Source organism: Acanthisitta chloris, unplaced genomic scaffold (assembly GCF_000695815.1).
Source record: "Acanthisitta chloris isolate BGI_N310 unplaced genomic scaffold, ASM69581v1 scaffold6283, whole genome shotgun sequence".
Lineage (NCBI taxonomy): Eukaryota > Metazoa > Chordata > Aves > Passeriformes > Acanthisittidae > Acanthisitta > Acanthisitta chloris.
In genome coordinates this window covers 147883-162217 of record NW_008665480.1, presented here as the reverse complement: position 1 = coordinate 162217, position 14335 = coordinate 147883, and the positions used below count along the sequence as shown (strand labels likewise).

Genomic DNA, 14335 nt, shown 5'->3' with positions numbered 1-14335 from the left:
CCTGCTGAATCCTGAAATAGTATCATACTGTCATAGTATGTTAAGGGCTTGGAATGGACCTTAGAGATGATCTAGTCCCAACCCCGTACCCTGGGCAGGGGCACCTCCCACCAGAGCAGGCAGGTCAAGGCTTTATCCAACCTGGCTTTGAACAGGGTTGAGGCATCCACAACCTCCCTGGACAACCTGTTGCAGTGTCTTACCACCCTCACATTAAAAAACTTTTTCTTAATACCTTTTCTGAATTTCCCCTCTTTCAATTTAGGCCCATTAAACCAAATAAGGGTTTCTTGTTCTGGTTTGATACAGCAATCCCACCACAGAAGCAATTGTGAAAAGGACTGATGAAATTCAGTGTCAGTGCATGCAAATGAATACACGTGGGCAAAAAGTAATGAGCTATACCTATACAATAATGGTTTCTAAATTCACAGTTACCATTGAGGAATGACATGTGACTGTTAGTGCTGATAGTTCCTTAAAAATCTCAGGGCAATATTCAGTACCAGTCAACAAAAGGCAAATCAGATTCCTAGGCAGGTGATTGAAATTAATGTTGTTGCACCACTCTGCACTGTTCTACAACAAGATGTTCTAAGATTAAAAAGGGTGTCTCAAAGGTGACAAAAATGAAGCATAGAATGACGATTGAGAAAAAACAGTGGGGGATGGCTTACAAAATTCAAGCGTGGTGCAAAGGAGGTGGAGAGGTGCAATTATTCACTTTCTGGAAAGGGAACTGGAGGCAGCCAGTGTAAAGGCTGGGGCAGCCAGGTTTGCAGAACAGCATGACAAAATTATTTGTCACATAGTGTTTTGGTGGGGAAAAAAAACAGAAATGGATTTGTGGAAAGGAATTAGATATGCTCGGTGGAGATGGTCGATGGCTAGTATGTACCATGGTGTGGATGCAGTGAATAGTTTAAAAAGTCCTTGAGCTCTGAGTTTGTGGAAATCTGAAAGGAGCAGCCCAGGGCAGGGATGCACTGTGCACTCTCTTTCTTGAACTCCTATCATAAGTATCTGGGAGGGACTGCAGTCAGAGTGGTTTCTGGCTAGATGGACACTTAGCGTGATGCTGCATGTCACATTTATTGCTATATACATCTCTATGGCCATACACATCCTGGGCATCTTCCAGAAGGTGTCTGGAGCTTTACAGCAAGAACACCGTCGTCCTGAAGAGAGTAACTTCATTGCAGCATCCAAGAGCAGAATAAGTGGACTGTAGTGAAGCAGAGCATTTAAAAATGCTACGAAACAGCCACAAAAAAAGTCAATGGAAAGTGATAAAATGCACTCAATTATTCTCCTCAGATACTCTGCAGACATCAGTGTAATTTCATTGACTTCAGTGAAATTAGTGTTAATGTAGGAATGGAAATGCAGCAAATTTAATTCCAGCATCTCCTTCCTGGAATAGTGAGCAAGAAAACAGAGAGGTAATCAGATAGAAACAAGTGCTGATCAGGAGGAGTTGGAAATGGAGGAGAGCTCCAAGAGCTGCTGCCAGGAAATAAAGACACTTTTCCAGTCTCACATAGCCATGGAGGGGCAGCAGTACATGCACTAAGGCCAAAATCATTTGTCTGTTTTAGTTTGACATTGTATGCAATTTTTTTGTTCTTTTCTTGAGTATTCTGAAATCCTATCTGCCAGGAGAGATTTTTTTGTTCTTTTCTTGAGTATTCTCAAATCCTATCTGCCAGGGGAATATCAATGGCTACTAATGTTTCCAGAAATGTTTTTTATTCTTGGTATTATGGAGAAGAGAATGGTGGGGAGCTGTGGAGGTAATGTGTGTGATATAGTATTTAGATAGATCTGTTTGTAGCCTTTGGAGTGCTGGTGTCCAGTTCTACATGTATATGTGTATGTATATATATATATTACTGTCTGGCTTCCTGATCCTCTGATAGACAATGCACAGATATTTTTGGGGTGTTGCTTGCCATTTGGCCATGCCATCGTTCTTCATCAGAATCATTTGAGGCACTTGCAAAGATGAACACGTAGAGTGTCTTCCTAGGGCTGTAGATGTTCTCTGAAGTGCCGCAAAAACTACCCAAATATACTGGAATTCAAATCCACATTGTGTAGGAGATGAAACCCTCTCCTAAGCACATTCACATTAATATCATCCCCAAAGATCTTCTGCAGTGGTAAGAAGTGGCTTTGTGGTGGTGGTGAGTGAATGCAAAGCCACAGACCTGGGACAAACATGGTCCCACCGATGTGTCAGGCTCGGGGGGTCGATATACTTTGAATATACAAAGGGTGAACTGATAATGCTGAATTCCAAACTGAGAAGCCAACTTTTTTTCCTCCTCCCAGAGTGATGCAGTACACAATGACACACATCATTTCATAGAGTATAAAAGTGGGAAATGTGCTTGTTTTCACAGTTAGGTTTCACTTGGCTATTGACTGTTTTACAAGACAACCTCTGAGGAAGCTCTGAAGAAATTGTAAGGCTCAATGACAGCTCAGCATCTGCCACAGCTAAATCAATACTGCAGTGAGGGACAGCTTCCCAGAGTGGGTAATCAAAGGAGAGTAAAGTTAATTCACCTTGAAAGTCTGAAAATGTTCGTGTGAAATTTTTTAGACAAAACCAGCAGTATTTCAGCAAACAATGAGGTGCTAAGGTCCAGCCCGGAACTTTGCCCAAGAGTTACCTTTAGTGGGAGGGGGGAGAGGCTTCACAACAGTCACATGCACAAAGGCTCTAATCAAATGGAAATCTGCTAATAAATTGGGCAAAAAGGGGTTCAGATTGGCCCTGATTGCTAGCAGTGCACTAGGAACTCATGGTTTGGTTTTGTAGAAAATATTCCACTATAATATAAATTTGAGGGTTTGTGAGAAGATAATGAATGTTCCACTTTTTTCTTAGGCTGTTAAGACATTTTTAACATCAAGATGTGTTTTTCTTCCATTGTTCAGGTTTCTAATATTTGAAATCAAAAGACTGGAGGAAAAATGTTTTGCTCTGAATTATTTTAGTTTTATAAAACCTGGAGGTGAATTGTTTCAACTTTTTGTAGAACTCTTTTTATTTTTTCCTCTCAATTTTAGTACAAACATGTCAGGGAAGGGAAATTAATCTGAGATAGTCTGTCAGCATCACATGAAAATTTTGGAGGCAAAAGTTTGCTCGGCTCTGTCTAGAGATGCTGAATTTGCAGGATGGAGAATTAGATGCAAAGTGTTTCTGTAGATGACAGATGAGTAAGGAACATTACTGTTCAGTGAAGCGGTTTTGTGGTCATTTTATGAAGCAGAATTATTCTGAAAATAATGGGATGGGAACATCATCTTCAGATTTGAGGCTCTTAATATTAACAGTTAAGTACTTTTTTTTTTGTTCCTAAAAAATACACTTATTATTACTCACGAAAAAAAATCTATTCTCACACACAGTTCAGGCTGAGTTCTATTGAATAGAGGCAACATTGCTTTACCTTTTCTCTGTCTCATTAATATTTTGAGACAGATATTGTACAAACATGCACAGTTGTGCTAACAGGTGTGTTTACCACATCTGTCGGTGTATGCATGGCCTGTATTCTATAGCTGGAATCATTTGTTTAATTGTCCCACATCTATTCTTATTATTTGTGCCGGGTTAAAACTGAATGTTTAATTAAATGAATAAGCAAAGTTCGATTTGAAAGCAGTAGAAAGAAGGAGCAAATTAGAAGACTGAAAGGAAAATCAGCAGCTGCAGAAAGTCTGAGCACATTCGTATTGTATGTTCACCTCTGCACTGACATACAGGTGTATCTGTGTGTATGTACACACCAGCACAGATTTATGCAGCATAAACATTTGCACTAGCATATGCAAAAAAGAAGAAGCTGGGAGCAGAGTGCTAGAAACATCTTTTTGTACAGTCCAGTACTTTGAAGGTGTGTTTATAAATTTCCCATTATATTTTAACAAGACAGGCAATTTAGATGGTGTTCTTCAGTGTACAAGTGATGTTCTGGCATCCTGCCTCCAGCAACATTGCTATCCTGGGTTCATCTTAATGTGACAAGAACTTGGTGTCCCACTAAAATATTCCTTTAAATGTATTAAAGAAAATCAACAAGGGTAAAAAACCTCCCGGCTCAAATCCAGCAACAGGCCGTAAGTTGTTTCACACAGTGATACTGACAGCTGCCAACTTTGCTCAGAGAACTGTTTTTCTGGAGATGATCCCTTTGGTTCCTGTTCTTCCATTCAGCAGTGCTGGAGACCCTTTGTAATCTGTGCTTGTTACTGGTGACAGTTTTGACATGGTGAGTCATGGTGAGGAAGGCACATGGGATGGTTTTGGTCTACAGGTCTCAGCTCTGGACAGTAACAAGAGTAAGGGCAGCACTGGAAACATTTCTTTGATCGAGAAAGGACAGAGGAAGATGTATGTGATAGGTAGATGATTGTCTGAAAGACAGAAGTCAGCTTTTTCTGAAATACTGGAGAGATTTGCATGGATATGAGGCAATGTTAAAGATAGTGTTCAAAATGGAGAACATAATTCTTAGGAATTCTGATCAACTTTTGCCTCTCTACTTTACTTCTGCACCCCCTGTAATTCCTTTAAGGAAGCGCTGGTTTTGTAATCAACATTCACCTTTGCCCAGGACTTTATGCTGTGTGTGAAATGTTAGATGTGTCATTTGGCAAGGAGTTGATGGGTTTCTGAAGAAACAGGAATGATGAAGCATTAGCATAAGAAATGGTTTCTTTCTTTTCACTAGTTAATTCTTATCTATGGTTATGTTATACTGTTCTTATGAATGGAAACTTAAATATTCCTCCCCCAACTGTCACCACCAAAAGCTGTGACCCATTAGAACCAACTTCCACTGCATATGAAATATGTAAAAGAAGCCCAAACTCTCTGCCTCTTACTTAACAGCTCTTAGGGAAAATGTTTCCAGAATTAAGTCCTATTCACTGCAAGATCCAGATTTTTCAGGCAAAGTGAAGTTTTTACCATTCAGTTAACACAGGGTGCTGCTATTTGCCCTGCTGCCTGTTATGTTGTAACTGCCACCATTTTTCAGGCTGTGCCTTCCCATAGGATGCTTAACACCCTTGACTAACATGATGAGGGAGAAGCAGACCCTAGCAGTCCCAAGACACGTAAAACTTTCCAGTTGAAAGAAAATACAGGAAATTCAATCCAAATGGCAACAGGAGCTCCCTGAACCTGTGCAGGGCAGTACTTCTGATGGCTAGCACCATTTCTCAGGTGAATGAACAGAGTAATAATGTGAGGTGGCTGTGGAAGGGGATGTTGAGCAGGCAGTGTGTGTGGAAACTGTGATTTGAAGCTGCTTAGCATCAGACCCAGGCAGCCCTTGTCCTCCCATCCTCAGGTGGCTAAAATGATGATTTTGTTGTCTATGCTGCTGAATAACCTTGGCCAGCTTGAGCTCTTGTCCATCACTGCCACAGGACTAGAAGTCAAACACATTGATAGCCATGGGCAATGGTAGTGTTATTTTAAGACTGTTTTGCAACACCAATTCAGCCAGTCTTGGATTGCAACTCTCTGCAAAAACACAGCTAGTCAGCTCATCACATCTGCACAGAGGCAAAGCATTTGAGCTTTTTTTTTTTTTTCCATTAGCTGAGTGCACTCATGAAAAAAATGCTCCCAGTTTCACCATTTAAAAATTAGTGACTGTACAAGTACAGTTGAAATGCCTCATTTTAATAAGAATTTATGCATGAATTATGCCAAATGCCTAAGTGCCTCCAAAGCAGCTGTTCCCCTCTGCTGTGCAGTGTCCCCTATAAAGGGAAGAGCAGTGAGTGTGAGTTCCTAGAGTTTACTACGCATAATCATCTTATTTACTTAATTATTTAGTTCTTGTCAAACAAATATCAATGTTAACATGGATTTTATAGACCTGTCTTTATTATCATTATCCTCTTGATTTAGAATTTGTATTACTATAATATCAGGAAGGTGTTTGGTCAGGAAAACAGTGGTGCATGTCAGCTGGACCCATGGAGGAGCTGTGTATCTTATGTGACAGCAGTGTGGGATGTAGGAGTGCATGGATGGTCATCACCTCCCTGTGGAGGTAATACAGGATTTACATCTGGATGCAGGTACTGTTATGTCAAGTGCATAGGGCAGAGTGGTGATGGAATCAGATTGGCCATGATAGGCATTTGCCCACACACAATTGTGTGCAGCTGCTCCTTGATTTCAGCAATCAGATGGGTTTGTTGAGCAGTTCAGAGCTGAAGTTCACTGCTGAATCCAGACCTTTGCCCATTAGCTTCTCTGTAAATTGTGTGTGACAATGCATTGTTGGAGCTTACAGCAGGATAAATATATTGGATGATGTGGCATGGGATAATGCAGTGGTATAGCTGCAGGGGTAATTGGAGGAAGGGGTTTTTTTATGCTTTGGATGCTTTTGAGAGTAAAATTTGAAAGCCAATGTGCTTTGGTGTTGGTATCTTCTCCCTGTAAATGGGGAGCAGTTGTGTTTTTGGGCATGGACTGAACACTGATGTAAAACTGGTGTCAGCATTGCTGGAGTAGGGGAGAGTATTTTAACAGAAAAATGTTTACTGAGGCCAAAGATTCAGAGTCAAGGTTGGCCTTTTGAAGGCTGTAAAACCACGGGGTTGTGTTGGTGCTTTCACTAGCACAGCTGGCAGACCTGAGTGTCGCTGTGGGGTGGAGGTGGCAGTCTGAGGCTGGCATCAAAGAAGTGCTAGAAAACAGTGAGAAGGGAGGGGGCTTAGGAGGATTATTTTCTTCCAAGTAATATGCTTTGTTGAAAAGTGTTGGTGGATTTGAAGAAAGCTGTTTCTGTTAAGAAAGTGGCAGCTTATTGCTGTAGCATCTCAGTGAGGCTGTTTGCCTTAGACAGGCACTGCGCTGTGCTGCCTGGTGTTGCACCAAATAGCACCTGCAAAAGGTTTGCAGTCTAATCAGATGTTTTAAGGTGAGGTGGAAAGAAATAACAGCAAACGTATCAGCTTTTAAAATAGTAAATCAGATATTTGAGTACTGGGCTTCTCTGTAATTATATTTATACAATGTATATTGGAGTTTGTATCGCATCTGTCCTGAATGATAGAGCTTGAATAATACTCTAATAATCTTACAGGAATAACTAATTCCAAAAATTAATCGAAGAAGTTGCATCTAACATCAACATGCAAAACTGAAAATCTATATTATTCCAGGATCAAGGCTTCATAGAACAATCTAAGCTGGAAAAGGTGTCTAAGGTCATTGAGTCCAGCTGCTAACACGGCACTGAGGAGCCCTGGCTTGTCCTGTCCCCAGTGCCACATCTACATGTCTTTTTAATCCCTCCAGTGACGATGTCTCCACCATTGTCCTGGATAGCCTGTTCCAGTGCTTGACAACCCCTTCAGTGAAGAAATTTTCCTAATATCCAATCTAAACCTCCTGTGGCACAACTCGAGGCCATTTCCTCTTGTCCTGTTGCTTGACACTTGGGAGAAGAGACTGATATACCCTCTCTAATCTTCTTTACAATTGCAGTTTAGAGGAACATTGTATATGCTTAGATTAGTAACACTCTAGCATAGAGCAGGCCATAAGGAAAACTAGATCTCTCAATCAAAGCTTCAGTTCTTTGAGGCAGATGTTCCTATCTGGACATATTTAGCCTATAGTCAGGATAGTAAGAGATCTGAAATGCTTTGGGATGATTTAGGTAACTCTGAGTCATTTTTTTTCATGAAGTTCCTTTTTTTTTCAAATAGGCTAAAAGATTCGTGTAACACTATTGATAAATCATTCAGAATTGTTTTATGTAAGTGCAAATATAGTAACACATTTTATAGGTGAAAATATATGGTACTTAGGTCTTCGTATGTAATTTGGGGGAGATTTTTCACACTGAAGAGTAAAAATGGAAACTAAAATAACAATTGGACTACTTCCCTCACCTTTAGGACTGAGAAAAAATATTTTTGCATGATTGTATCAAATTGATCTCTCTAAAATCTAGTGAAGACTATTCCAGATATACACACAGAACAGTTAAGTAAATGAGCATTGAGTGACTGTAGGAACATAACAGGAAATGTTTGGAGAAACACAGGTCATTAAAGAGAAGGTGAATAAATGCAGTTTGACCTAAGTAGTAATTTCATGAAATGGGGTAATTTCACCTTCAACCTCATCTCACCTTTTTACTATGGCTGAGAGACTAAATTAAAACTATTAGAGTGTACGAATACCTTTAGAAATCTCTTTAGAGGTTGTTTAAATACTTTTACTGTCAAGAGAGGCACAGCATTTTATTTTCTTTCAGAAGCTATGAAATGATCTTTACTGCCAAGTCTGCCTGCCAAAAATAATTAAAATATAGCAAAAGTGAAACGCCCTCAGTACAGCATCTCTGCCTTTGTTTTTTAAAGGTGAGGGGTAAGACTCACACTTGTCACTTCCAACATTTGCTCATCAACAGGGATAGTCTGAGAAATCTTCATTTGATAATTACAGGCACTAAGGGTCATTGATAGAGAGCCTTAAACCTTTGAAGGTAACAACAGTGTTAGATGCTCACCATCATGTCCATGCCTGTGCCTGTTCCTGCACATGTGCATCTGTGCACAGGGAATCCAGTGTGCTCCCTGAGCTGAGACCTCTGCCAGCTGAGGAGCTGATCCAGCTCATCTCTCTGTTCTGTCCCATCTCTGTCATATTGGCAGCTAAAACTGGCTGGGAAAGAGCAAAAGCAGGTAACATTTTAAAGGCAGACTAACCTCTTTTTACTAGACCATCCCAAGCAGAGGACCTTTTCCTTGTAGTGGAGTGTTACAACAGGTGTAACAAATTCAATGCAGATCATTTTATTGATATATTATTTCCTTATTAGGCCAAACTCATTTTGTTGCATATCAAGACCTGCAAAACAATAAATATTTGCTTTCTATAAATGAGGTCCTTTTCTAGTAATCATATAGAGAACAGGGATGGGGAGCAGATAACAAAAAGAGGTGGATTTTTCATGCCAAATTATGAAAAATCTGCTCTCCCCCAAAAACTGCAAACCAGTCTCAGCAGCTGCCAGTGTGGCCATAGGGAAGCACCACGAGTGAGGAAGGTCTTTGAGGCACAGCTTCAAAGTTGTGAACATCTAACTAGGTTCCCTTTAAAAGTTTGCCAAAGAGCCCCCATGCAGTAACCTGTGAGAGAAGTGGAGGATTTGGATGACCTCAACCATGTGCCTTTGCCATTTTCAATAGGAGGCATAGGAAGGCTTTGGTTTCCAACAGAGGGATAATGCTGGGTTTGTGCAGACTCTACAGCCTGTAGGCTAGTGAATTCTGGATTAGTGAGGTACTGCTGGTAAATGCTTACAGGGATTTTGCAGCGTTGATCCACTGATTTATTCTACCCTTAATTTCTTGAAGAAACATAATTTTTAAAAGTACAGTTTTCCAGGACCCTATATTATTAGATATAGAACCAGAATTTCTCTTCTGGTCATATATTTTCTCCAAATTCTCTAGCCAAGAGAAAGTAAGAGGTGCCAGTTGCTTCAGACAAGCTGTTTTCACCATGGCATTCTTAGCTGTTTCCAACCTGGCAGGTGTCAGAGTTGAATCTCTTTTTCCCAGCCTAACAGGGCCCTGTATCACATTTTCAATCTGCCTGTGTCCTCTGTGTAGGTTTGCATGGCCAGTTGGCTTGTAGGCAGTGTAATTGTGTATGCAGTCTGGCTGATGTTACAGGCATAAATCCTACTCATGCAGAAAGACAACATTTTGGGGGCAATTAGGTCTTCTCTATACATTTATAGTCATAGTGATTTGCAAGTGCATCTAACATCAGAGGCAACACAAGAGATATTGTGCCCTCACATATCTGATGAGATGAGTGCATGATAAATCAGCAGCTGTTCTTCAGAAGGATGAGGGATGTTGCACTTGGGAGAAGTGACACTACATCGAGTTTGTCCTACTACAAAAGTCCTAAAGAGCAGAGAAATCTGAAGAAGAAAAAAAGGTAGTATTTATTCATCTAGATCTTTTTCTAGTCCATATGCTTATACTCTGAGTGGTGATGTATATCTGAAAACCTTTCAGTAGCTTGCAGATATGATGAAGCAATCAGTAAAGAAAGCAAGGAAAAATCCTACCCTTGCACTGAGCTTCATTTCTGGACATCACATAGAGTATTGATCTGGTGTTTTTTCTAAACCTGAAACCTCGTGTTCATTTTTGCTATACATTGTGTGACCTTGTTTGATGTATTCTTGTGTGTTAAGATGAAAAATCTCGAGACTCTGATAAAACAATGAACGTTGTATGTTTGACAAACTTCAACATCTGATTTTTACCTGGACATATGTGTGAAGTGGAAGTACAATTCTTCTATTAGACAGGTTTTAGGAAACCACCATGTTTCTTTAAATTGCCACCTCTCAAATATGGGTGATGCACAATAGTGAATTAGTGTGGAACAAAGTGAGTTTTCTGTAATGGGATAGAAATGGGTTGTGTAGAGGGAAGACATGCGCTGAGCAATGGAAGGCATTTTTTCCTTTCACAGTGGGTTATTTCTTGCCATTTGTAGGCTGCTATTGTTTTACAAAAAAAAAAAAAGTGATATGGAAATGCATAGCTGCATTCTGCTATAAAGTACCTCTGAGCAAAGATTATTAAAAATGACAAGCACATTTCTGTATATTGGAGTAGCACAGCACATTAGTGTTATGAGATATCAGAATATTTCTCTTTTCTACAAAATCTGCAATGTTTAATGTGAGACAGTAATTTTGGGCTTGCTTGCAAGGTTAATTACATTGTGACCCTATAGGGCATCTATAACTTACTTGACTTTAAGAGGATCCTTCAATCCACCACTATTCAAGATGGCACTAGTAAAGGTGTGCATTTAAGTTTTGGCTGAAATGCTTTGCCAAATTTAGGCTTTAGAAATTAACTAATTAATTAATTAGTGTTCACTGTATCACACTTGTAATCATGTACTGATATTGATGACTTTTCAGTGGGAAAGGCTTCTAAAATATGAGATTTTCTCAAATATGGCCTGTGATTTTTGGTGCTGCACATCTCAGTTGCCTGAGCCTTACAGTAATGGTGGCATGTTTGGAAAAGGGAGAATCAAACCAGAAGAGAAGTTAACTCCAGGAGTAGGTGTGAATTAGTACTTCCTAGTCTACTACGACCTCCTCCTGCCCCAGTCCTATGCCTTCAGCAATGGGACTTTCTGTTGTTCGCTGGTCCAGTTTTTCTCTCTTTGGAATCATTAGTGACTGGCATCTGCAGTTGACATCACATACCCAGGTTATCTGCTGGGGCTGGTTGTGATATTAGACTGTGATATGCCACTCTGAATCTTTCTTGTGAACATCTTGGCCATTGACACAGGATCCTATTCGTATTGTTATCTCCTTGCCAGGCTTTCTGGGTTCCTTTCTTCTCCATTTAATTTCATCCTTGGGACTGAGGCTATTCTCTACTCATAGTAGGAAGTAACTGAGCCAGTCTCCCAGGAGATCAACACTATTCTTTGGATAGTGCCTTCAAGGTTTACTGGCAGAATGAAACTGTTTGAAAATTAGTTTGGATTAGTATAGACTATGGAGTTAAGATGCACTAGCTGTTTTTAAATAATCCCATGTGTGGACATTATCAGTATGACTGATTTTGTAAATTAATGCACACTGGGTGGCTGTAGGAGCTGTATGGGTAAATTCAGCAAACAGTTCTGTACAAGTATGTGTGTAAGAATGTGAGCATAAATAGAAATTTTCAGTTTACACCTATGTATTTGCAGTAATTTGTAACCAAACATAACATTCTCTGTCATTATCTGTGAATTATGATTAGCATTTACTAGAGCATACATATTTATTTCTAATTCCTTTTTGGTTTTTTCTCAGCTCTTCTTTATGCAACTATTTTTGGAAATGTCACCACCATTTTCCAGCAAATGTATGCCAACACCAACCGATACCATGAGATGCTCAACAATGTGAGGGATTTCCTAAAATTATATCAAGTCCCAAAAGGCCTTAGTGAAAGAGTCATGGATTATATTGTCTCAACCTGGTCCATGTCGAAAGGAATTGACACAGAAAAGGTATGAGTACATGAGATAACAATTTACATAGCAAGAGTTTGTGTCCATTGTGTGGTTTCCTAGAAACAAGATTTTATAACTTACTAACAAATTCTTAACTGCATGCTACTCTTTCATAGTGTTTGTGTTTGGAACAAAACCTGGTTGTTTTAAAAATGGACTGTTTTGCTGCTTTGAAAATGTGCCTGTATTTTTCATTATGGTAAATGTTTTCTGCTTTCCAGTCTTAGTTTGTCTAAATACTAAATAATTTTAATGTACTTAACTACTAAAATCAACGGGAAATTGGTCTTCAAATTAGTCTGAGAACATAATTTGGTGTCTAAATTACATTGGTATTATCCTGAGAAATATTGGCATTTGTGTGTTGCAATTAAATGAGTTTGATTGGCTTGGACCTTTTGCTGATGCCCAGGACATCGACATATCCATCATCATAATTAGTATAGGATTTAATGGCAGTAGAGATTGATCTCCTTCAGCTAAAATCTCTGGACTAGCACTTTATGGCTTTGGTAGGGAAATGCGTAGAATGTGATACTGTTGGCATCCATGCAGGGTAGAAGTCCTACAGGACTTCAGCCCTCCAGAAGTACTGGTCATTTAGGTTTCTTGAAAAGCTGATTAAAGGAGGTCATCTTGGGAGAGTGATTCATCCTATGCCAGGAAAGACCTCGTGAACTGTTCTCAGGGCCTCTCTTACTGCATGATATGTGCAGTAAGTCTGTCTAGCCTTGGATATTTCAGAGAGCTGAAGGCAGATGGGAGAGGTTCTACCTGCAATGCCTTGAATGTAAGCAAGATAAAACAGGTTTAGGTCTAGATTTTTGGCAAATGAAGATCAGCAATGCTGCTGTGGCCTCTGTGGATCAGCTTAATTTAGACATACAAGTTCCAGTATCCATGATTTCCCTCCTAAGCATTTAAAAATCACGTGTCTGAGGGGGGGTAAGGAAGCATCACGACAGATGAATATTTTGAAATGTCTGGTGCTTGCAGAGCTTAAAAGTTCTTTCTTCAGTTGAATCTTTTGCACAATACAGAGTGATGATGCAACTTGTTCAGATATGCCAAGAAGAAGACTCTGCACTCAAAAATTTAGTCTCACATCATGCTGATGCAACAGCACTTCTTTTATTAATAATCTGCTCTGAAATTAGATTTACCATCACAAATACAACTACTTCAAGTAATAAAGGTTTTTATTTCTTGCACTGCAGTATGCCACATTCTTTAATGTTAACTTCTTATACACTAATACCCTAACTTCCCAATGCTGATTCATACAGTGCTAAAAATGAGCTTTTATATTGTAAACTACTGTAAATGCATTCAATCCTATTGTGTAAACTTCAAACCATGTGAAAATTCATCTTTCATTTGCATTTATCTCCTTGCAGTTAAGCCAGAGTCCTGTGTTAATCCACTACAGTTTCATTAGATTTTAATGATGCTTTGCAGTTAATTAGGAGAACCTATGCTTTAATTACTGAAATTTCCTTCCATAATTTCCGCATGTCCGGTTTTATAGATTACAAAAATGCAGTTAGAGCCATAATCTTCGACTCATGGTAAGCAGTGCTCTCCAATCTGTAAGATGGAGTGGCTGCTTAGCTAGATAATTAATATGCCTGTAAAATCTGTGACTTAGGTTTTAAGCAATTTTCCCTTGGTGAAGACTTGCCTAAACATAGGCCTGGATCCAAAAACTATTTAAAACAATGGATTTCAGGAACCTCTACATCTGGACATCAGTAATTGCATCTAATCAAGCTTCCCAGAAAAGCCCATCTTACAGATGAACAGAGACAAGATGAATGTCAGAGCCTGAGCACCAGTTTGAATATTTTGGGGGTTTGTATCCCTTACAGCCTGCAAGGCTGCAAAAGCAACAGCACCAGTGGCCTGTAGCACCTGCACAGAGCATCCCAGGGCCTGTAGGAGTGTAAGGATCAGGCAGTTTGCTTTCCAGTGCAGGACCTTAGACAAAGTCTGGATTTGCTTTAGCAAAAGGGTGGAAAGCTGTGTTGTAGCCAGGCAGTCTTCCTACATTTATCTCCACTTAGGAAAGTGTTATGAGGTTCTTCACCAAAATAAAAGAGAAAATGTTGTAAATCCCATCTGAAAAATCATAAAACAGCAGTACAGTCCCAGAGACTAGTCATCTAGGGTGGATCATTTCTCTTGCCTTGGTTCCTTCAGTACCATTTCAAGCCCTGC

At 39.6% G+C, this 14335-nt stretch overlaps 1 protein-coding gene across 1 annotated transcript in view; it reads left to right on the top strand.

The window, feature by feature from the left end:
- KCNH5 (potassium voltage-gated channel, subfamily H (eag-related), member 5) overlaps positions 1-14335 on the top strand; it is a 140632-nt gene that overhangs the window by 78768 nt on the left and 47529 nt on the right. The window contains exon 7 of the mRNA XM_009071777.1: positions 11916-12115. Coding sequence (XP_009070025.1) covers positions 11916-12115 — 200 coding nt within the window. The remainder of the gene's footprint in view (positions 1-11915; positions 12116-14335) is intronic.